General features: G+C 38.0%; 1 protein-coding gene across 1 annotated transcript; it reads left to right on the plus strand.

Annotated features, from left to right (window-relative positions):
* Positions 1-2,412: 2,412 nt before the first annotated feature.
* On the plus strand, positions 2,413-3,414 carry LOC138869313 (uncharacterized). Its single transcript, XM_070146922.1, has 2 exons — positions 2,413-2,939; positions 3,276-3,414. Exons 1-2 carry the CDS (start codon positions 2,413-2,415, stop codon positions 3,412-3,414), a joined length of 666 nt encoding a protein of 221 aa, XP_070003023.1.
* The last annotated feature ends 22,353 nt before the right edge of the window (positions 3,415-25,767 follow it).

The raw sequence follows: 25,767 nt of genomic DNA on the forward strand, positions 1-25,767 counted from the left end.
CCCAAAGATGAAGATCTAACCACCCAGGTCATTAAGCTGTATCCAGAAGCTGCATTGCCCGAGACTTTGGTTCAGCAGGATTGGAACGGTTGCCGTTATCTGAAAAATGGCACCCAGGTACCAGATGTTGCAAAGGGGGAAGTGGATCTAGGTTACGCTGCATGGTTTGGGAAAAGGTCTTGTGTAAACAATGAGCTAGAGCCTGAGCCCGAGAGGCCCGCCAAGAGACCTCATGTTCAAGCTTTTGATGAGAAAATCCAAGAAAGGTTGGCTTGGGGAGAAAAGGAGAAAAAATATCAAGCCACAATTCACACCTTGGAAGAGAAGCTGAGAAACATGGAATTCAAAAATGATCTCCAGGCACAAGAAGCTGAAGGTGAAAGAAGAAGGTTGGCCCAAGAGAATGAAGCTCTCCGAGCCCAAGTTCCAAAATAAGAATAGCAGCTGAGAACCCGGGCAGAAGCAGAAAAGATAAAAAGCTCATTTACAACCTTGTACAAAAGGTACGTGACTATGAGGATGATTTGCAAAAGACTGAAGCGGAGCTAGCAAATGCCCGAGCCAAGTTAGCTAAAAATGCGGAGGGATGGGCCATTTTTGTTCGGCAACTGAAGGAGAAGTACGACAAGGGAATGGTAAGTATAAAGAAAAAGGTCAATGTCCTTGAGAAATGAAATGACCAAGCAGGCGAGAGACTTCAAAGCAGAAAGGGAGCACTGCTATTCCTTGAAGGCACATCTAGAGAAAGACCTACAGCAGCTTCAAGAGCAAAATCACACAGCTGAATAAGTTTTGGATGCCAGATCTCAGCAGATTAGACGGTTGCTACAAGAGAAGGGTATTATCAAGGAAAGGGTTAGGAGAAACGCGGACTACATTGTGATGAAGTGCAACGAGTGTGAAGACATGACCAGATCCATGTTCTTTGCTTCAGTTATGATTTTTGTCCGACAAATCATGGATGACTTGTTTCCCCTCTAGGAAGACATGGCGCAAAGGCCCGCAGCAAGGCCAACTGGAGCAGCAATTGACGCACTTATGTATTCTTGACTTTGTTTGTTCGAGTCTGTATTTTGTTGGTTTATTTTCGAGTCTGTATTTTCAGTTTTCTTTTGAAGTTGTTGGTCCACTCATCGAGTCTGTCAGTCTTTATGTTTAACTCTGTAAGGGAAGTTGTCAAGATGTTTTATTTTATTTTATGAAAATTTGAAAACCCCAAAAAATGTTTTTTTTTATTTTTATTTTATTTATTTGTTTCGCACATGTTCCCAGAACTACGCTTGGTTTGATTCATGCGGCGTCATGATACGTAGGTAATCCCCATAGGATTCAATCATAGCCATGAAATGAAAAGAAAAAAAAAGGAGAAAAGCAAGAAAAATTATGGGAAAGAAATAGTGGCAAATCAAGAGAGGAAAAATGAGAGAATAAAGGAATAAAGACAAGAATCAAGCAAATAAAAGCAGGAATGAAAAAAGAAATTGCAAAAGGGAAATTAGTGAAGGTCGGGATGACGCAAACAGCCATTCAAATGCGTAATAGAAATGGTTTACTTTTTAGGTGCATTGCATCCCCAACATGCGGTTGCCTATCTGTTAAGCTCTAATCGCTAACGAGTTTGCTTGTTGTCATCAAGTGTAGGCAGGTGGTTAGTTTGTTTGGCATTCTGGCAACTCACCCGTACAACACCATGTCCAAAGACAAGTTGATCACGGCTGGCCAAGAATTGGATGCAAGTGTTATTGATCTGTCAAGGGAATGGGAAGAGTGTGATGTTAATCTGAAAGAGGAGATACATAAGTTGAAACACCAGATGTCAGAGATGTACCAAGCATGGGTGAAAGGACATCCACCACCATCATACCCCGCCAACCCTACTTTCGTCCTGCCTGCTGGCTCAATCCCAAGAACCTCCCACTGTTGATTCATCTGCAGGCTTCCCCATTTACCACCACTACCAAGGCACCACTTCCCAAACCCCACAAGCACCACCACCCAAACCAATCCCATGCCCCCTCCACCAGCTACCCCTATTTTCGTGGCACCCCCACCCGCTACACTCCATCGATCCTCCAGTGAGCCGTTATTCTAGACCCAAGATAACCAATACTATCCCCCAGAGCCTACTTTCAAGGCCCCAGAACATTACTCTTACACTCCTCGTTTCGACCTCCCAGTTGAGATTGAGAAACCATATAAAAACCCAGAACAAGAGGAGATGTTCAGGATGGTTAGAAGCCTGGAACAGTCATTAGGAAACATACAGGGATTGGGAAACCAGGTGAGCATAGCCTATAGGGATTTGTGTCTATTTCCCGATGTTCAGTTGCCAGTGGGATTCAAGATGCCTAAATTTGATCTATATGATGGGCACGAAGACCCGGTGGCCATTTGAGGGGATTTTGTAGTAAAATGAGAGGAGCTGGTAGGAAAGATGAGTTGTTGATGGTGTACTTTAGCCAGAGTCTGAGTGGTACGGTATTGGAGTGGTACAATTGTCAAGATCACGGAAGATGGTATACCTGGGATGATTTGGCCCAAGCATTCGATCGTCATTTCCAATACAACATCGAGATTGTTCCAGATCGTTTGTCTTTGACTAAGATCGAGAAGAATCCTAGTGAAAGTTTCATGGAATACGATTTTCGCTGGAGAGAACAAGCAACAAGAGTTAACCCCCCGATGGAGGAGAGAGAAATGGTAGAGTACTTTCTACAAGCTCTAAAGCCTACTTATTTTGGTCATCTGATATCGGCCATAGGCAAGTCTTTCAAAGGGGTAGTGAAGATGGGTGGCATGGTGGAAAAAGGGCTTAAATCAAGTAAAATCATGAGCTACTCGGCTATCAAAGAAACTACCCAAGCCATTCAGAATGGTATTGGAGGGGTGATCGTAAAGAAGAAGAAAGAAGATGTGACAATAGTTGATTCAAGATCATGGTTTAGACCCAGGGGCCCGTCACACCATTATACCCAACCTCGACCCTATCACCGAACCTACACCCAAACCTTGTATAATCCACCCCAATACTACTTCCCATCACCAGACCCTCAAATATTTGTCCACCACGCCCAGACATATACTCAACCTCCTGCCTACTCACAATGGCATGTCCAAGCCCCACAAAACACCTACCCAGCTCCACAAAATGCTTACCCACCCCCACGAGCCTACCAAAACCTTGCTGGCCTAGGTTTCTGACCCAATCCAGCATTCAAAAATGAGAGGTTGTAGCGAAAGAAAACTTTCACCCCATTGGGGGAGTCTTATATCAGTTTATTCCAAAGATTGAGGCAGTTGGATATGTTGAGGCCAATTAAGTCGAAATTGCTAAACCCTCCACCAATGAATCTTGATTACTCCGTGAGTTGTGAATATTGTTCTGGTACTCTGGGGCATGATATGGAGAAGTGATGGCACATGAAAAGTTCAATTCAGAAGCTCATCGACACAAACCGGATTGAAGTTCAGACTCCAGAGGCACCCAAGATCAATCAGAACCCATTGCCAACCCATGAGGGAACAAATATGATCGAGATAGTACATAAGGGGAGCCCAAGAAGCCTTCACAGTTTGTTATGATGATTCGGTCCAATGAGGTCAAGCCAGTCAAAAAACCAACGGTTGAAGGATCAGTGAAGAAGTTGAGCATGACAAACGGTGAACCATCTGTGGTAGTTAAGAAAAGATCCCCAAGTGATGTTGTAACAAATCAAGAAAAGTCAAAAGTGGTTGTGCCAGGGTTGGCGAGTAAGCCTATCATAATTGTAGAGGGTGCTCGTACGGACCCTGTCATCATCAAGCCTGTAACCCAGTTGCCGGTAATCAACACCAAGGCTGTCCCATGGAACTATGAACGGGTGATAGTGACCTATAAAGGAAAGGAAGTGAAAGAAGAAGTCAATGAAGCCCAAGGATTAACTCGTTCAGGGAGATGCTTTGCCCCAGAAGAGTTAAGGAAAGCCAAAACATCCAAAGATAATCCAGTTCTAGTAAAGAAAGCAGTCACTGAAGAAGAGGCGGAGGAGTTCTTGAAGAAAATGAAGGTACAAGATTATTCCATTGTGGAGCAGTTGAGAAAGACACCTGCTCAAATTTCCTTGCTATCATTGTTGATCCATTCAGACGAGCATCGTCGGGCCCTGATGAAAATTCTGAACGAAGCTCATGTACCCGACAAAATTTCAGTGAACCATCTGGATATGATCACCAACAAAATATTTGAGGTAAACAGGGTCACCTTCTCTGATGACGAGTTGCTTGTGGAAGGTACTGAACACAACAGAGCTCTCTATCTTACGGTTAAATGTGAAGATTCTGTGGTCACCAAGGTATTAGTTGACAATGGTTCCAGTGCAAAATCTACCCTCTATCTACTCTGAACAAGTAGAAAGTTGATGATGAGAGGATTCACAAAAACAGCATATGTATTCGAGCTTTTGACGGTGGAGGAAAAGATTCGGTTGGTGATATAGTGCTTGAATTGACAATAGGACCGGTGGAATTCACCATGGAGTTCTAGGTACTGGATGTACCTGTCTCTTACAATTTGTTGTTAGGTCGGCCTTGGATACATGCCGCCAAAGCAGTCCCGTCCACTTTGCACCAGATGGTTAAGTTCGAGTGGGATAGACAGGAGATCGTCGTGCATGGTGAGGAGAATTTATGTGCTCACAGTGATGCCTCCATCCCATTTATTGAGGCTAAAGATGACAAAGGGCCTTGGGTCTATCAAGTTTTTGAAACAGTGCCGGTCGAGAAGGTTCTAGAAGGGAAATGTGTTCTGACTCCAAAGATAGCCTCTGCATCCGTCATGGTGGTGTCACACCTCCTTTTTCCGCCCCCGCGAAGGGCGAAGGGAGTTTTTTCCAATTAAAGGACAGTCAAAACGGGATTGGTTTAATTATTTCAGAGTCGCCACTTGGGAGATTTAGGGTGTCCCAAGTCACCAATTTTAATCCCGAATCGAGGAAAAGAGTGACTCTATATTACAGTCTGCGTACCAGAAATCCGGATAAGGAATTCTGTTAACCCGGGAGAAGGTGTTAGGCATTCCCGAGTTCCGTGGTTCTAGCACGGTCGCTCAACTGTTATATTCGGCTTATTTATCTAATTTTTAATACAATTATGAACCATGTGCAAATTTTATCTTTTACCGCTTTATTATTATAATTATTATTTTTTAGGAATGTGAACATCGCTTAAAACATATCTTTGGATTGTGTCACATGAAATGCACCCACAATACGAAACATATTTTATTTGATGTTTTAGGATTTAGATTTGGGTCGCATGAAATGCGCATCCGAGTTTAAGAAGGTAAAATTAATTAAATCGCGCCTAAAGAGTCTAGCGCGTCATTATCTTTGGGGAAGGAAGTGAAATTCACTAAACAATCCATCCCAAATTCTAAGTAATTTTTTTTAAAAAAAAATTAAATAAATAAAAGAGATTGGAGAATCCTATAAATTTGTATTATTTACATCTATTTATTTTTAGCGAAATCCTTTAAGAATATCCTTTAATGACTACCTTTTTATTATTACTAAGTTTTTTATAAATATAAAATCAATATCTACATTCTTGAAAATGACATATTAAATAGAAGAGAAAAACAAATATTAACAGAAAGTAATAAAATTATAATCATAAATACAACATGGAATTATCGAAAAGTAAAAAAATAAAATAAAAAAAAAAACTAATTATCCCATAGTTGGATTAAAATTCAAATTGTTAGTAAGACTATCTATTTATTTTTAGCGAAATCCTTTAAGAATATCCTTTAATGACTACCTTTTTATTATTACTAAGTTTTTTATAAATATAAAATCAATATCTACATTCTTGAAAATGACATATTAAATAGAAGAGAAAAACAAATATTAACAGAAAGTAATAAAATTATAATCATAAATACAACATGGAATTATCGAAAAGTAAAAAAAATAAAAAAAAAAACTAATTATCCCATAGTTGGATTAAAATTCAAATTGTTAGTAAGACTTAAGCTTATTGAAACTAATTATTTACAAATACTGAAAATTGAAAGAAATAAAAATAAAAACTTGAGTACTAAATCATATTTCTAAAAATTTAAACAATTTAACATTAACTAACTTTGTTTTAATTCATCATGTCCTAATACTTGTTCGCAAACTAATTCATGTTATAACTGAAATTGACTACATGATTCGGATTAACTTATCGTTGACGAAAAACCTTATGAATAAGGAACTTAGTTAATTTTTGCCAAACTGATTCAATAACGCCATTTTTACGTTATTTCTTCTATTTTTTGTTATTAAACAGTTTTAATTAATAATCAGGCTTAAATATATTTCCTAATAATCTGGTTAAGGCGTTATTTAATATGTCGCTATAATATGCCTAGTTATGCCAAATGACAGTGATTTACAGAATAATAATACATGAATAACCTAAATACAATACAAAAAATTAAATTAAACTAAATTAAAAATTTAAACACTCCATTCTTCATTTCAGCTTACAAAATGCCAAAATTACAGTTGTGTACCTGATATTGTCAATATAAGAAGAAGAAAGTCAGCAACGTAATACGTAACACAGCAACAGCAATAATAACCAGCAATAACCAGTCAACGAAAATCCCAGTGACAGCTTTGAAAAATTCAAAATAAAAATCCAAGAATGCCGAAAATAACGGACAGAAACCAAGGGAAATTTTCAGATTTTTGAAAGGCTATTTAATCTTCAACCCTTAATTTCTACACCTGTATACCAGAATATTTATCAGGTGTGTACTACTTTCTCTTCTAATTCTCAACTCTTTTTTTTTTATTTTTTTTTCTTTGTATGCTTTTCTTTTCTTGAGAGTTTCAATGTTTTTTTCGGAATAAATGTTCAGCTCCTTTTTTTTTCTAATCTCTTTTTTTTTTTTCTGTCTGTCTTTTTTTCTCCCGTTTTTTTTCTGTCTGTGTATTTCTCCTCTCTGTCTCCCTGTATATTCTGATTTCAAGACTTCTTATAACCCATCCCATAAATCTTTTAATCAATTAAAATCAACCCATTTTCTCTACCAAACCCATTATCTTCCCACTCATCCCCATTATATTAAATAAACATATCACACCACCCCATTTTATTTTGTCCCCCATGCTTCATTTAAAATAATGCAAGATTCCCCTTTAAATTAAATCTTGTCCCCCCTTTATATTAAACAACTATATCACAACCCACCCCATTTCATTTTGTCCCCCATGCTTCAAATAAACAATTACAAAATGTACAATTCCTAAACTACCCCTTCCGACCTTACTGAAATTACCAAACTACCCCTGAACGTATTACAAATTTACCAAACTACCCATCAGCTATAACACATCAATTAATCAAACTTAACCAAAATATAGACAATATGATCAATTTCTAACAATGTTCAAACAACAATATGAACACGGATGAACATCATAACAACAATATCACATGAACATGATTTTAACAACATTTCAACAACAAATCACATGAACACAAATTGAACAACCAAGAACAACTAAAATTTGATTGAACAATATTTTAGCAACAAACAATCCTATTTTCGGATTCAACAACAACAACAAACAAAGTATGAAGATTTCTAAATTCAATCATATTGAACTTAAAATCAACTCTAACAACATTACAACAAACAATTCTTATATTAAACTTTAAACAAGATTATGAGAACAATTCAAGCAATAATCATAAATGGTAAACAAGAAATCAAACTATACAAAATTCGGATTCAAGATCATCCAAACATGAACATGAATGAATCTATTTTAACACAACAAACATGACGGATTAAACGATTAAATCAATATATTCCTTTAACACAACTAAATTCTTTAAACAAATAACAAGATCGACGAAGAAACAATTATGAACTTAAACTTGAACTTAACAATACTAACAATTTCTAACAATACATAAACACATGAAACAAATTGAAGAAATAGTTAATTAAATTTCAATTTGAATCTAACAAACAACAAACTAACAAATATTCACTTAAACAATAATACAAACATGAAATGAATATGAAAACAACTAATTAAACTTCTATTTTGAAATCTGAAAATTAATTTTAACAAAGCACATGAACATGAACAAACTAGAAAAATGATTTCAACGATGAACAACGAACAAAACAAGAATTGAATTCTTTAACGATTTTGGATCCGGAAAATATCAAACAAAAATATGGACAAAAATAAAACTCAAAAACAACTAACCGGAGATGAATCAACGACGAACTTTGATTGTAAACAAATCTGTCCGAGAACGAATCTCGCACCAAGATAACTTGACGTCGAAGACGACTACGAACGGACGACCAAAGAAGGTGGTCGTTTGGCATCGTTTAAAACGAAGAATGGCAGCCCGCCACAAGCAGAAGGCAGCAGCAGCAACACTGCTGGAGCAGCAGCACGAAACAGTAGCAGCAGCAGTGTCGGAGAAGATGCAACGGCAGCCATGGGAGCTCGAGTTCGAGCTCGATGAAGCTCGTCCATGGCTGGACGCGGCGGGCAGCAGTTGTGGTGGTTTGTTTGGACGACACAACAGCAACATGAAGGATGAAAAACGCAGCAGCAGCAGTGTTGGAGAAGAAGAAAACGCAACAGCAGGAGGAGAAGCAACTACGGGCAACAATGGTGGCGTAGAAGTTGCTCGACGAACTTGAAAAACGCAGCCATGGCAGCGAGGGGATGTCGTGGGGGTGAGAGTGGTTGTGTTGTGTGTGTGTTGACGTGAGGGGGGCAGGGGTGTGAGGGGGGAAGGTCTGCCATGGGAGGAGCTTGGGGAAGCTTGAGGAAGAAGAAGAAGATAGGAGGGGGAGGATGGATTTCTTAGGGTTTTCTTCTTCTTCTTTTCCTTTTATTTTTTGTTTTGTTTTGTGTCTTTGAAATGCAAGATAGGGGTATTGGGTCTTTTGGGTTATGGACTGGGTCGACCCAGTTCGAAATGGACTGGGTCGTAGGGAAGATTGGGCCATTTTTTGGGCCTATGGCTTGAAATCGAAGAAGAGGCCCAATTCCGACTTTCTTTATATTTTCGCTCTCTTTTCTTCTTTTATTTCTCTAAAACTAAATTATAAAAATACTTAAACTATTATTAAGAACTAAATTAAGTTATAAAAGCGCAAATTAACTCCAAATAACAATTAACGCACAATTAAGTAATAATTAAGCATAAAATTGTATATTTGGACATTAAATGCTAAAAATGCAAACGATGCCTATTTTTTGTAATTTTTAATTTTTGTAAAACAAATTTAATTACTAACAATTGTAGAATTAAATCCTACATGCAAAATGCGACATATTTTTGTATTTTTTATTAATTTAGCAAATAAACACGCACAGACAAATACAAATAATTATTCAAAATATCACAAAATATCACAAAATTGCACACCAAAGAAAAATCATTTTATTTTTGAATTTTTTGGGAGTAATTCTCATATAGGGCAAAAATCACGTGCTTACAGCTGCCCCTCTTTGCCCGGAGACACGAAGGGTTTTCGTGCAAAGATAAAGCGAGCGATTTTTGCCCATCCGAGTACTCCGTTGAAGCATTTTTTGAAAAAGATTTGACCGAACCTTTGCTTCAAAGGTTTCCTACATATCCTGGGCTAAACAGGAATCAGGTCAATGTAGTTCGGGAAGTTTTTGGTAGCTGGGACTACCGTGGGACTGCGATGTTACTGTTGTTGCATGCTGTTATCATTGCTTACCGATCTCCTTGTTACACCGTGCTTAAAAGAAAACAAGAAGCTAGGCTAGACCAAAATTTGTTCTTGTTGCCTTGCTTTCTTGTCGGCTTGTGTTTCCTCCGGTGCTTTTCTTCCGATGTTTTTCTTCCTTTTGACACATGCACTTGAGTTTATGCTGGGACCTCTTGTTGCAACCTTCTGCTTCCCGGTGCTGGGGATTTTATTGTTTACTGCTGGGGATTCCTGTTGTAACCTTCCGCCTTCTGGTGGGGTTACTGATTCCAAAATCTGTAATACAAGACTAAAAAGTTGCTTCAATGCAAAATTATGAAATGTATGCCCGCATTATACTGGTGGGCGACCTAGAGCTGAAAGTATTCCCGCATTTTACTGGTGGGCGACCTAGAACATGAATGTATTCCCGCATTTTACTGGTGGGCGACCTAGAACTTAAAAGTATTCCCGCATTCTACTGGTGGGCGACCTAGAACTGAAATGTATTCCCGCATTTTACTGGTGGGCGACCTAGAACAGAAAGTATTCCCGCATTTTACTGGTGGGCGACCTAGAACATAAAGTATTCCCGCATTTTACTGGTGGGCGACCTAGAACTGAAATGTATTCCCGCATTCTACTGGTGGGCGACCTAGAACTGAAATGTATTCCCGCATTCTACTGGTGGGCGACCTAGAACTGAAATGTATTCCCGCATTTTACTGGTGGGCGACCTAGAACTGAAATGTATTCCCGCATTCTACTGGTGGGCGACCTAGAACTGAAATGTATTCCCGCATTTTACTGGTGGGCGACCTAGAACTGAAATGTATTCCCGCATTTTACTGGTGGGCGACCTAGAACATAAATGTATTCCCGCATTTTACTGGTGGGCGACCTAGAACTGAAATGTATTCCCGCATTATACTGGTGGGCGACCTAGAACTTAAAAGTATTCCCGCATTCTACTGGTGGGCGACCTAGAACTGAAATGTATTCCCGCATTTTACTGGTGGGCGACCTAGAACATAAAGTATTCCCGCATTTTACTGGTGGGCGACCTAGAACAGAAAGTATTCCCGCATTTTACTGGTGGGCGACCTAGAACAGAAAGTAAAAGGACAGAAATGTATGCCTCTGTTATATGGGCGGGCTCCCAACTTCAATGCTAACTTAGGAGGAAATGCGTCTCCTATGGGTAAACTAAACTTAGGAGGAAATGCGTCTCCTATGGGTAAAAGTAAATTTAGGAGGAAATACGTCTCCTATGGGTAAACTAAACTTAGGAGGAAATGCGTCTCCTATGGGTAAACTAAACTTAGGAGGAAATGCGTCTCCTGTGGGTAAAACTAAACTTAGGAGGAAATGCGTCTCCTATGGGTGAAACTAACTTAGGAAGTGCGTCTCCTATGGCAGAATTAGACTTAGGAAGTGCGTCTCCTATTGGCAAAGGCGTGGAATGTATTCCCTTGTTATACAGGTGGGCGCCTAAAATATGCAATGGACAGACAAGAAAAGTATTCCTCTCGTTATTTAGGTGGGCGCCTGGCTTCAACAACAACTTTGAAAATAAAATCCTATTCGAGGGCGGATGAACCCAAAATATCCTATTCGAGGGCGGATGAACCCAAAATATCCTATTCGAGGGCGGATGAACCCAAAATATCCTATTCGAGGGCGGATGAACCCAAAATATCCTATTCGAGGGCGGATGAACCCAAAATATCCTATTCGAGGGCGGATGAACCCAAAATATCCTATTCGAGGGCGGATGAACCCACAATATCCTATTCGAGGGCGGATGAACCCACAATATCCTATTCGAGGGCGGATGAACCCAAAATATCCTATTTGAGGGCGGATGAACCCAAAATATCCTTAAGACTTGAAAATGTCTTACCTCGAATACTTGCTGGGGATAACACTGTTGGGGAATTATTTACTTACCTGTTGGGGGGGTAAAATGTTATCAGCTGGGGATAACGCTGTCGAGGATAACACTGTTGGGGGATTCTGATTCTTTCAGAACTAGTGCTTCACTGAGCTCAAGTTTCATCCCTTTGCTGGGGAACAACTTCCTCCATAGAACTTATTATGTTGGGGGCAACACTGGTTCTAAGACCACTTCCCTTGAGACTGGCGTTATCTTTATTCTTTCCCGCATGGGTACCTGACTTCCAGAAAATTTTCTAAGCGGAAGGAAAATTTTCTGCCCCAGTTTGATAATATCCCTTGCGGCATGCATTTCTGGCATCAATGCCATTTCCTTTACCTGTTTCAAATCAAACAAAATTTGTTAGTTTAAAACATGGTGGTTGGTTGTGATACCCCTACTGGGATGGCTTTTCCCTTTCTCCTTCCTTGCTCTGCGTTCCACAGCTTGTTGGGGATGATATTATGTGCTGGGGATAATCCCTTCCTGCTGGGGATATCCGTCTTCTTTTGTGACATAGCTCGGAAGCTGGCATTTCCCCGACCTTTTAGTCCTAGTATGAATTTCCCAAATCATGCTCATTGCTCTCCTTGATTTGCCCACGGGCTTTGGCCTTGAGGTTTATAACTTTGGTTTTGGCAAGGATATCCCTTTTGACACTCGTCAATCCTTTTGTCAATTCCCTTTTGCTGGGGATATTTTCTTGACACTGGCCTCGCGCTTGTTCCTCGCTGACTACACCATTTGGATGCACTAGTCAGATCTCATTTTGTATAATTGGGAAGCTGATGACATATTTTGAAGTCATTTCATACTTGTTCTGACCGGACAGACTCTATTGGGGAAAATTTTTTTATGAAAGGAGAAAGATAAAAGATACAAAACAAAAGACAAAGGAAACGATGACTCTTTTACAAAAGAAACTATAAATAAAAACCTATCAAACGCAGATACCGACTCTAATGGCCATGACATGCGTATGTGGCCTATCCTCTACCGTCAATCATCTTTCAAGATCTTCAATTGGCGATTCCCCATTGGATTCTTAATCTTATTCGACTTGTAGTGCCCGAAGGGTTTTCACTATCAAGTCTCTCTCATTTTTTGTTCTTCTCTCAGCTTTCATCGCCTTATGGTGCCTGTGAAGGTTTTCACCGATAAGACTCTCTCATTTATATCACTTTCCAGCTGGGGATTTGGAGTGTTGCCGGTATGACTCTCTCTGCTGGAGATTAGAGTCCTTTCTGCTGTGGAACAGAATGTTATGTTCGCCGGTAAGACTCTCATTTGTCTGACTTGGCATCTTTTGAAGACTGGTCAGAAGGTCTTTCTTTGGACCGTAATGTGGGTTTTGGATAGGGCTAGAAAAAAAAGGGTATTAAAGGCTCAAAAATGCATTAATTCTGGGTTATTAGTTACAACTTTCGGAACTAGATTTATTTACCACAAACGCAACTTTTGCCCCAGTTTCTTGCTTGGGGATATTTTACTTGATTGATTTATATTTTTTTCAAAACTATGACCGAGCCGTGAAGCGCCTACGTATCCTCTTTGAGGAATCAGGTCAAACGTAGTTCCCAATTCCTCTTTTTTCATTTGACTTTCTTTTGTGTTTTTTTTTTGTTACCATTTTTCTTTTCTTTTCTTTTTCGTTTTGTTGTTTTCTTTTCTTCTTCTTTTTTTTTTCATGTTTTCATGCCATGCTCGCGTTTTCTAGTCGTTTTTTACTGATTCCGAACGAGGGGTATGAAAGAAAAATAAGTAAGGCTCAAAAAGGGGTAACGAAGGATAAAGTGTTTAGGTAGCAGAACAAAATGCCTTCGTCATTCCAGTCTTCAAAACATGCCAAATGCAAACAACACAACAAACAATAGATTTATAGTCTCTTCCGACGGTGCTGGGCTTGACAATTATGTTAAACATATGTTTGTTCATTTGTCACTTCTAAAGCACCGTTGGGCGACACTCTCATTCTCTTTTATTATGAACGACCCTCATGCCAATTTAGGCGAATCTTTATTTAACGGTTTTCTTTGTGTTTGCCCCAGTTCCACATGACTCGGGCTCCAAATAATCTCAAACCGTTCTTATTTCCTTTAAATGCTTTGATCACCTTCTCAGGGTTTTATGATTAACTTTTAAGACTAGGCCCAAACTGGGTGCGCATGTCATGTCCCTAGAATCGGCATTGAACAAAAATGATAAAAGGACTAAACAAAAAGATGACTGGAAATAATAAAAGACCGGATTTTGTATTAGACTACCGGTGAAATGGTTTAAATAACAAAACAAACAAAACAATCCAGAACAAAATCCTAAAACAAACTGGACAAGACAACATCCGACTTATAACCCTAATAATCCGAACAACAGAAATGACAACAAAATGAGCCACCACAAGCTTCTCTCTTGCTGACCAAGGAACGAAACGTCCTCCCACTTTATCAAAATTGGCATTTTAGCCACTGAGCTTTGCATCAATACTGCCGAGACCATTACCAGCTTCAATCTCATCAACCTCCGTCGGCAAGTTCTCGAGGGGGTTCGAGTGCTCCATGTCACTGTTATTAATCACAACCCGCCCTTCTCGGATCATTTTCTCTACTTCCCTTCTCCAACTATGACAGCTCTCAATGTTGTGCCCTATGACATTGGAGTGGTAGGCGCATCGCGCTGCCGGATCAAAGCTCCTTGCAAGTGGATTTAGAGTACATGCGGGGAGTGGCTCAATCGAGCCAGCATGCCTTAGCCTTTCAAACAGACTGACATAAGATACCCCGATGGGGGTGAGAGCCTTTCCTCGTTTCAGCAGCCTCTTCATTCTTGCATGTTGACAGGGCCGGAAACCTGATCCAGGTGGCTTTTGGTAGGCTTGTGTAGGTGGGTAGGCATTTTGTGGAGCAGGGTGCCTGGAAAGTGAAGTATGGCGGGGAAAGAAGTGGTGTTGGGGAGCGGAGAAGCATTGAGGAGTGATGGAGCTACTCGGGTAGCTGGGAAAGCTGCCATAAGTGGGTTGAGATGGAGAGTATGGGGGATCTTCCATTATGGTGTTGGGTGCTTGGGAAATGACAGAGTTCAAGAGGCTTGCCGGTGGAAGGGGTGGTGCTTTTCCAGTTATCCATGCCTGATACATATCTGTCACATGTTGTCTCAGCATTTTCACTTCCTCTACCAACCTGTTATTCCGTTCGACCAATTGTTGTCGGTCATCGATACCGACCCACTCGGTTCTGCAGTTCTGAGCCATTGTTCTTTGATTTTGCTTTGCAGGGAAGAGCTACCACAACCAACCACTTTTCTATATATGAACACAGCAAAGGGAAGCCATCAACGTTAGTGTTAGGGCATTTGACAGACAATCATATATCAGAGATACAATTGTGCCCCTCCGAAAATTTCCCACACTTTCCTTTATTTATTTATTCTTTTTATTATTATTATTATTATTATTATTATTTTTTTTTAGTGGTGGTCGAATCTTATGGAGATTGCCTACGTATCATGTCCCCGCATGAATCAGACCTTGCGTAGTTCGGACCAATAAAATATAAACAATAGTAAACATTTTTCAATTTTCATATTAGAACAAACTGAGTTTCAAAGGTTTGAAGATGACCTACAAACTTGAAACTCAGGCAAACCACATTATTCTAATCAAGAGATTTATAAACTCAAAAACAAAAGGCTAGCTCCCTTTCTCTGTTCGACAAATGCAACCAAACAGTTATTTTTGCAAATGTGGCCCCTTCCAATTTTCACATGAATTTTGAGGCCGGGGAGGATTATTTTGACACTTTACAAACTTGTCCATTCTTTTACGAAAATAACCTTTCGACAACTGAAAGATACTCTAAGGCTATTTCGGCAAGAACGGTTTAAGACGCGGCCGAAGCTGGCTCGGCTTATTATGACAAAATTCAAACGGTATTCACCTGACTGTTGACTCTTTGTTTTTATTTTTCTTTTCAAAATTACAAAAAAACCTGGTGTTGCAAACACGGCCCTTCAGCGCCTCGGGGACGAGGATTTTTAAGGCTGAGTGGGTCAACTGGATCAAAATCCTAAAATGACCCAAAGGTGGTTGTTTATGCAAAGTCAGCCTTCCGGCGTCCCTTTCGGGAACATTCGGCTATGTCTTGATAAACAGCGTCACCCGACCTCTTAAAAATTTGACATATTTTTTTATTATTATTATTTTTTTTTTCTTTTTTATTGGCTATTTTAGCAAAATGGGGGGGGTTGGACCCGATGAGGGTTGCCTACGTATCTCACATCCGGTGAGAATCAAACCCGCGTAGTTCGGGTCTCGTGAATAAGTAAATGAACTAATATTTTTTTTTATTGGAACTGTGAAAGAACTGCTCAAAGGAAGTATATATATTTTTTTTGATTGATTTCTTTTTGAAAGAAAAACTTGTAAAAATTCCTTTTCTTTTGATTTGAACTTTGAGAATTTCAAAAGTAAAAGGAAGTTTTTTTTTTCTTTGAATTTCCATTTGTTTTTTTTTCTTATTCTAAAGAAAAAAAAAGAAAATATTTTTGGAATTTTACTTTTGATAAAAGAAATGCTTCTAAAAAATATTTTTTGAATTTTGAATTTTCTTTTCAATTTTGAAAGAAGTATCAAAATATTTTCGGATTTTTTTTTTAAAAAAAACATTTTTATTATTTTTGTTTTATCAACAATGGAAAATAAAGATATTTATATTATTTTTTGCAAGACATATCTTTTTTGGAATTTTACTTTGAATTTTCTTGGCAAGACAAATACTCTTTGCAACAAATAAAGATATATATATTTTTTGGAAATAAAAAAAAACTTTTCAGATTTATATATATATTTGCGACAAATAATGAAAGATTTTTTTATTTTTTTTTATTTTTATTTTTTTTGCATTTTCATAAGCAAATAAATAATAAAAAAACCCCATTTTAAAAATAAGACTCTTTTTCATTTTCATTTTCATGGCAAGACAAACTATATATTTTTTCTATTTTTATTTTTTGAAAAACAAAACAGAACAACGACTCTTTTTTTTCTTTTCTTAGCTTTTAATAAAACAAACTAATAAGACATTTTTTTTCATTTTCTCAAAATTTCGGCAGAGTTTTGACAGTATTTGGGCATTTGTTTTCTTTTCAATCAATTCCCTAACCGCTATTTCTTTTTTTTTTTTCAAAATATTATTCCTGATATTCACAAGTCAGTCAACACACAAGTCCGTATCAAATTAATGCGCAAGTAGTAACAAGTAAGATGCATCAGGATGGTCATTTTCATTTTTGGTGCACCTGTCCTAGACAGACCCAACCCCTGTGTTGAGCCTCCAAAGTCAGATGCACGTGATGCAAACAAACGTTCCTACTAGGGATCCGGCATGTGGCTTTGTTATACTAGGTTCAGAACCTGGGTGTTTGTTCTAGACCTGGCTTACCCGAGCGGACAGCTCGAGCCGAGGGGGGGTAGCGTACCGGGAATACAGAAGCTTCACCGGCTTAGCAACTTGTCCGAACCTCGTTCTAAATTGGGATTTTACACTATACAGAAAAGAAGTCGTACGAAGTACACCCTTCTTCATGATTTAGAAGACTCAGAGAGGAGATGGGTTTCGGCACAGTTTATACACAGTTCACGTAATATCAAAGCGGTAAAAGCAGCATTTAGCACATTAGGCTCAAACATGTAAAAATCAGATAAAACCAAATATAACAATTTATATGAGCTCGAATTTCTAACCCTGAACCACTGGTTCTGGGTTAAGTCCCCAGCAGAGTCGCCAGAGCTGTCACACCTCCTTTTTCCGGCACCGCGAGGTGCGTAGGGAGTTTTTTCCAATTAAAGGACAGTCGAAACGGGATTGGTTTAATTATTTCAGAGTCGCCACTTGGGAGATTTAGGGTGTCCCAAGTCACCAATTTTAATCCCGAATCGAGGAAAAGAATGACTCTATATTACAGTCTGCGTACCAGAAATCCGGATAAGGAATTCTGTTAACCCGGGAGAAGGTGTTAGGCATTCCCGAGTTCCGTGGTTCTAGCACGGTCGCTCAACTGTTATATTCGGCTTATTTATCTGATTTTTAATACAATTATGAACCATGTGCAAATTTTATCTTTTACCGCTTTATTATTATAATTATTATTTTTTAGGAATGTGAACATCGCTTAAAACATATCTTTGGATTGTGTCACATGAAATGCACCCACAATACGAAACATATTTTATTTGATGTTTTAGGATTTAGATTTGGGTCGCATGAAATGCGCATCCGAGTTTAAGAAGGTAAAATTAATTAAATCGCGCCTAAAGAGTCTAGCGCGTCATTATCTTTGGGGAAGGAAGTGAAATTCACTAAACAATCCATCCCAAATTCTAAGTAATTGTTTTTTAAAAAAAAATTAAATAAATAAAAGAGATTGGAGAATCCTATAAATTTGTATTATTTACATCTATTTATTTTTAGCGAAATCCTTTAAGAATATCCTTTAATGACTACCTTTTTATTATTACTAAGTTTTTTATAAATATAAAATCAATATCTACATTCTTGAAAATGACATATTAAATAGAAGAGAAAAATAAATATTAACAGAAAGTAATAAAATTATAATCATAAATACAACATGGAATTATCGAAAAGTAAAAAAAAAAATAAAAATAAAAAAAAACTAATTATCCCATAGTTGGATTAAAATTCAAATTGTTAGTAAGACTATCTATTTATTTTTAGCGAAATCCTTTAAGAATATCCTTTAATGACTACCTTTTTATTATTACTAAGTTTTTTATAAATATAAAATCAATATCTACATTCTTGAAAATGACATATTAAATAGAAGAGAAAAACAAATATTAACAGAAAGTAATAAAATTATAATCATAAATACAACATGGAATTATCGAAAAGTAAAAAAATAAAAATAAAAAAAAACTAATTATCCCATAGTTGGATTAAAATTCAAATTGTTAGTAAGACTTAAGCTTATTGAAACTAATTATTTACAAATACTGAAAATTGAAAGAAATAAAAATAAAAACTTGAGTACTAAATCATATTTCTAAAAATTTAAACAATTTAACATTAACTAACTTTGTTTTAATTCATCATGTCCTAATACTTGTTCGCAAACTAATTCATGTTATAACTGAAATTGACTACATGATTCGGATTAACTTATCGTTGACGAAAAACCTTATGAATAAGGAACTTAGTTAATTTTTGCCAAACTGATTCAATAACGCCATTTTTACGTTATTTCTTCTATTTTTTGTTATTAAACAGTTTTAATTAATAATCAAGCTTAAATATATTTCCTAATAATCTGGTTAAGGCGTTATTTAATATGTCGCTATAATATGCATAGTTATGCCAAATGACAGTGATTTACAGAATAATAATACATGAATAACCTAAATACAATACAAAAAATTAAATTAAACTAAATTAAAATTTTAATACTCCATTCTTCATTTCAGCTTACAAAATGCCAAAATTACAGTTGTGTACCTGATATTGTCAATATAAGAAGAAGAAAGTCAGCAACGTAATACGTAACACAGCAACAGCAATAATAACCAGCAATAACCAGTCAACGAAAATCCCAGTGACAGCTTTGAAAAATTCAAAATAAAAATCCAAGAATGCCGAAAATAACGGACAGAAACCAAGGGAAATTTTCAGATTTTTGAAAGGCTATTTAATCTTCAACCCTTAATTTCTACACCTGTATACCAGAATATTTATCAGGTGTGTACTACTTTCTCTTCTAATTCTCAACTCTTTTTTTTTATTTTTTTTTCTTTGTATGTTTTTCTTTTCTTGAGAGTTTCAATGTTTTTTTCGGAATAAATGTTCAGCTCCTTTTTTTTTCTAATCTCTTTTTTTTTTTTCTGTCTGTCTTTTTTTCTCCCGTTTTTTTTCTGTCTGTGTATTTCTCCTCTCTGTCTCCCTGTATATTCTGATTTCAAGACTTCTTATAACTCATCCCATAAATCTTTTAATCAATTAAAATCAACCCATTTTCTCTACCAAACCCATTATCTTCCCACTCATCCCCATTATATTAAATAAACATATCACACCACCCCATTTTATTTTGTCCCCCATGCTTCATTTAAAATAATGCAAGATTCCCCTTTAAATTAAATCTTGTCCCCCCTTTATATTAAACAACTATATCACAACCCACCCCATTTCATTTTGTCCCCCATGCTTCAAATAAACAATTACAAAATGTACAATTCCTAAACTACCCCTTCCGACCTTACTGAAATTACCAAACTACCCCTGAACGTATTACAAATTTACCAAACTACCCATCAGCTATAACACATCAATTAATCAAACTTAACCAAAATATAGACAATATGATCAATTTCTAACAATGTTCAAACAACAATATGAACACGGATGAACATCATAACAACAATATCACATGAACATGATTTTAACAACATTTCAACAACAAATCACATGAACACAAATTGAACAACCAAGAACAACTAAAATTTGATTGAACAATATTTTAGCAACAAACAATCCTATTTTCGGATTCAACAACAACAACAAACAAAGTATGAAGATTTCTAAATTCAATCATATTGAACTTAAAATCAACTCTAACAACATTACAACAAACAATTCTTATATTAAACTTTAAACAAGATTATGAGAACAATTCAAGCAATAATCATAAATGGTAAACAAGAAATCAAACTATACAAAATTCGGATTCAAGATCATCCAAACATGAACATGAATGAATCTATTTTAACACAACAAACATGACGGATTAAACGATTAAATCAATATATTCCTTTAACACAACTAAATTCTTTAAACAAATAACAAGATCGACGAAGAAACAATTATGAACTTAAACTTGAACTTAACAATACTAACAATTTCTAACAATACATAAACACATGAAACAAATTGAAGAAATAGTTAATTAAATTTCAATTTGAATCTAACAAACAACAAACTAACAAATATTCACTTAAACAATAATACAAACATGAAATGAATATGAAAACAACTAATTAAACTTCTATTTTGAAATCTGAAAATTAATTTTAACAAAGCACATGAACATGAACAAACTAGAAAAATGATTTCAACGATGAACAACGAACAAAACAAGAATTGAATTCTTTAACGATTTTGGATCCGGAAAATATCAAACAAAAATATGGACAAAAATAAAACTCAAAAACAACTAACCGGAGATGAATCAACGACGAACTTTGATTGTAAACAAATCTGTCCGAGAACGAATCTCGCACCAAGATAACTTGACGTCGAAGACGACTACGAACGGACGACCAAAGAAGGTGGTCGTTTGGCATCGTTTAAAACGAAGAATGGCAGCCCGCCACAAGCAGAAGGCAGCAGCAGCAACACTGCTGGAGCAGCAGCACGAAACAGTAGCAGCAGCAGTGTCGGAGAAGATGCAACGGCAGCCATGGGAGCTCGAGTTCGAGCTCGATGAAGCTCGTCCATGGCTGGACGCGGCGGGCAGCAGTTGTGGTGGTTTGTTTGGACGACACAGCAGCAACATGAAGGATGAAAAACGCAGCAGCAGCAGTGTTGGAGAAGAAGAAAACGCAACAGCAGGAGGAGAAGCAACTACGGGCAACAATGGTGGCGTAGAAGTTGCTCGACGAACTTGAAAAACGCAGCCATGGCAGCGAGGGGATGTCGTGGGGGTGAGAGTGGTTGTGTTGTGTGTGTGTTGACGTGAGGGGGGCAGGGGTGTGAGGGGGGAAGGTCTGCCATGGGAGGAGCTTGGGGAAGCTTGAGGAAGAAGAAGAAGATAGGAGGGGGAGGATGGATTTCTTAGGGTTTTCTTCTTCTTCTTTTCTTTTTGGTTTTGTTTTTGTTTTGTGTTTTGAAAAATGAAGAAGGGTGTTGGGTATTTGGGTTAATGGACAGGGGCGACCCAGTTCGAAATGGACTGGGTCGTAGGGAAGATTGGGCCATTTTTTGGGGCCTATGGCTTGAAATCGAAGAAGAGGCCCAATTCCGACTTTCTTTATATTTTCGCTCTCTTTTCTTCTTTTATTTCTCTAAAACTAAATTATAAAAATACTTAAACTATTATTAAGAACTAAATTAAGTTATAAAAGCGCAAATTAACTCCAAATAACAATTAACGCACAATTAAGTAATAATTAAGCATAAAATTGTATATTTGGACATTAAATGCTAAAAATGCAAACGATGCCTATTTTTTGTAATTTTTAATTTTTGTAAAACAAATTTAATTACTAACAATTGTAGAATTAAATCCTACATGCAAAATGCGACATATTTTTGTATTTTTTATTAATTTAGCAAATAAACACGCACAGACAAATACAAATAATTATTCAAAATATCACAAAATATCACAAAATTGCACACCAAAGAAAAATCATTTTATTTTTGAATTTTTTGGGAGTAATTCTCATATAGGGCAAAAATCACGTGCTTACAGGTGGCCTCGAAAGTGCTGAAAAATGGCTTTATGCCAAGTAAAGGTCTAGGTGCATCCTTGCAGGGTATCATACAGCCAGTGTCCCTCCCTGAAAACTTGGGCACATTCGTTCTTGGATTCAAACCCACAACGGCAGATGTGAAAAGGGCTAGAAAGTCGAAACAGAAGGCGTAGGCACTTACAAAACCTATCCCGCGTCTCTCTAGGTCTTTTGTCAAGACTGGTGCTAGGAAACGCCCAGTGACGATAGTTCCAAGTTCTGTGGTTGACATTGATGAAGAGTTAATTGAAAGGTTCCAGAGGTTGTTTGATGATGTGAACATGGTAGAAGTTGGAGAAGGTTCTAGCAAAGCATACGTGCAGTTCGTCGGGCCGAATGTAAAGCTTAAAAATTGGAAGGCTACTCCTCTCCCTACTCGGAAGGAGTCTTGATAGTTTGTTTTGTTTTCCTTTCTATCTGGGTCATTCCAGGGTTGTGACCCAGATTTTTATTTTCCGCTTGTTGATGTACAAACCCTTTTATCCTTTATTTTCAATGAAATGCTATTTCTCTTTTCCCATCATTCCTGATAGCTCTTATTTTTGTTTTTTTTCTTCTCTGTACAGTTCTTTTTATGCTGGTTTTAATGACATGACATGCATGAGGAATCTTCGGCCAAGTCTTAAAAGTCAATCTAATTCTGAAATAATAATTCAAGAAATAGAGTGTGATGATGAATCAGAATACGATGAGGATGAGGCATTTGAGGATATTAGTAAGGAACTAAGTCATTTTGAAGAAAACCCAAGCCTAATCTAAATGATACGGAAGCAATCAATCTAGGGGATTCAGATAATGTTAGAGAAACTAAGATTAATGTCCATCTGAACCGTAAATCAGGGAAGAAATAATTAAAGCATTGTTGGAATATAAGGATATTTTTGCATGGTCGTATGATGACATGCCAGGCTTGAGTACCGATTTGGTGGTCCACAAACTACCCATTGATCCAGCATTCCCTCCTGTAAAGCAGAAGTTGAGAAAGTTCAAAACTGACATGAGTGTGAAGATTAAAGAAGAAGTCACAAAGCAGCTTGATGCAAAGGTCATTCGAGTCATGCGGTATCCCATTTGGTTAGCCAATGTTGTGCTTGTGCCAAACAAAGATGGTAAGACCAGAGTGTGTGTTGATTACCGTGACCTCAACAAAGACAGTCCAATGGACAATTTCCCACTGCCAAATATCCACATTTTGATTGATAATTGTGCCAAGCATGAGATTGGGTCTTTTGTGGACTGCTATGCGGGATATCACCAGATTTTGATGGATGAGGAAGACAAGGAAAAGATGGCATTCATCACGCCGTGGGGAACATATTGCTACCGGGTCATGCCTTTTGGTTTGAAAAACGCTGGGGCAACTTACATGAGGGTAATGACAACCATATTCCATGACATGATACACAAGGAGATTGAGGTTTACGTAGATGATGTCATCATAAAGTCCAGGAAGCAGTCTGACCACGTCAAAAATTTGAAAAAGGTTTTCCAGAGGCTCTGCAGGTACAATCTTAAGCTCAATCCTGCAAAGTGTGCATTTGGTGTTCCATCTAGGAAACTATTGGGATTCATAGTCAGCCGGCGGGGCATTGAGTTGGATCCGTCAAAGATCAAGGCAATCCAGAAATTGCCACCGCCAAACAATAAGACCGAGGTGATGAGTCTGCTAGGGAGGCTGAACTACATCAGCAGGTTTATTACTCAGCTCACGACAACTTGTGAGCCCATCTTTAAGCTGCTAAAGAAGGATGGTGCGATCAAATGGACTGATGAGTGTCAGGAAGCATTCGATAAGATCAAAGAATATTTGTCAAACCCCCTTGTGTTGGTCCCGCCAGAACCTGGGAGACCTTTGATTCTTTATTTGATAGTCCTGGATAATTCATTTGGTTGTGTGTTGGGTCAGCATGACATCACTGGCAAGAAAGACCAAGCCATCTATTATCTCAGCAAGAAGTTCACATCTTATGAGGTTAAGTATACTCCCCTTGAGAGGACATGTTGCGCCCTGACTTGGGTAGCACAGAAGTTGAAGCATTATTTGTCATCCTACACTACGTACCTCATTTCCCGCTTGGATCCTTTAAAGTATATTTTTCAGAAGCACATGCCCACAGGAAGGCTCGCAAAGTGGCAGATCTTGCTCATAGAGTTTGACATCGTATATGTGACTTGGATGGCGATGAAAGCCAAGCTTTGGCTGATCACTTGGTCGAGAACCTGGTCGATGAAGAGTATGAACCATTGAGAACTTATTTTCCCGATGAAGAGGTGATGCATATTGATGAGGTGGAGAAGGTTGAAAAACCAGGTTGGAAACTTTTCTTTGTCAGAGCCGCTAACATGAAAGGTATCGGGATAGGGGCAGTACTTATTTTTGAAACAGGACATCACTACCATGTTACGGCCCAGTTTCATTTCTATTGTACCAACAATATGGCTGAGTACGAGGCATGCATTTTGGGATTGAGACTAGTTATAGATATGGGAGTTCAGGAAGTCTTGGTCTTGGGAGACTCGGACCTTCTGGTGCACTAGATTCAAGGAGAATGGGAGACACGGGATTTAAAGCATATATTGTATTGACAATGTCTGCATGATCTTTGTCAATGGTTTCGATCAGTGGAGTTTAGGCATATCCCTAGGATCCACAATGAGGTTGTTGACGCTTTGGCTACTCTGGCGTCGATGTTATATCATCTAGACGAGGCTTATGTTGACCCTTTACATATTCAGGTCCGCGATTAGCATGCTTACTGTAACATGGTAGAAGAAGAACTTGACGGTGAACCTTAGTTCCACGATATCAGGGAGTACATCAGGTCAGGGGCATATCCAGTACAAGCCACGGGGGATCAAAAGAGAACAATCCGACATTTGGCCAGCGGATTTTTCTTCAGTGGAGAAGTTTTGTACAAAAGAACTCCAGATCTTGGATTATTAAGATGCATAGATGCTAGACAAGCCACAACCATCGCGACCGAAGTGCATTTTGGAGTCTGCGGACCGCATATGAGTGGGTATGTTCTAGCAAGGAAAATTCTTCGAGCAGGTTATTATTGGCTCACCATGGAGCAAGACTGTATCAGTTTTGTGCGCAAGTGTCATCAATGCCAAGTACACGAAGATTTGATTCATTCTCTGCCATCTGAATTGCATACAATGTCTGCACCATGGCCCTTTGTTGCTTGGGGTATGAATGTCATCGGACCAATTGAGCCAGCAGCATCCAATGGATATAGGTTCATTTTGGTGGCCATTGACTATTTCACTAAGTGGGTTGAAGCTATAACCAAGAAGGCAGTGGTCGATTTTGTTCATTCAAATATCATTTGTCGGTTCAGAATCCCAAAGGCGATCATCACAGATAATGGTGCGAATCTTAACAGTCATCTGATGAAAGAAGTGTGTTAACAGTTTAATATTACGCATCGAAATTCCACCCCATACCTCCCCAAGGCGAATGTATCAGTCGAGGCAGCCAAAAGATACTTCGAAAAATGGTGCAAGGTTCCAGGCAATGGCATGAGAAGTTGCCCTTTGCTTTGTTGGGATATCGCACTACTGTTCGCACTTCAGTAGTTG

This window comes from Nicotiana sylvestris, chromosome 5, assembly GCF_000393655.2.
Source record: "Nicotiana sylvestris chromosome 5, ASM39365v2, whole genome shotgun sequence".
Taxonomy (NCBI): Eukaryota; Viridiplantae; Streptophyta; class Magnoliopsida; order Solanales; family Solanaceae; genus Nicotiana; species Nicotiana sylvestris.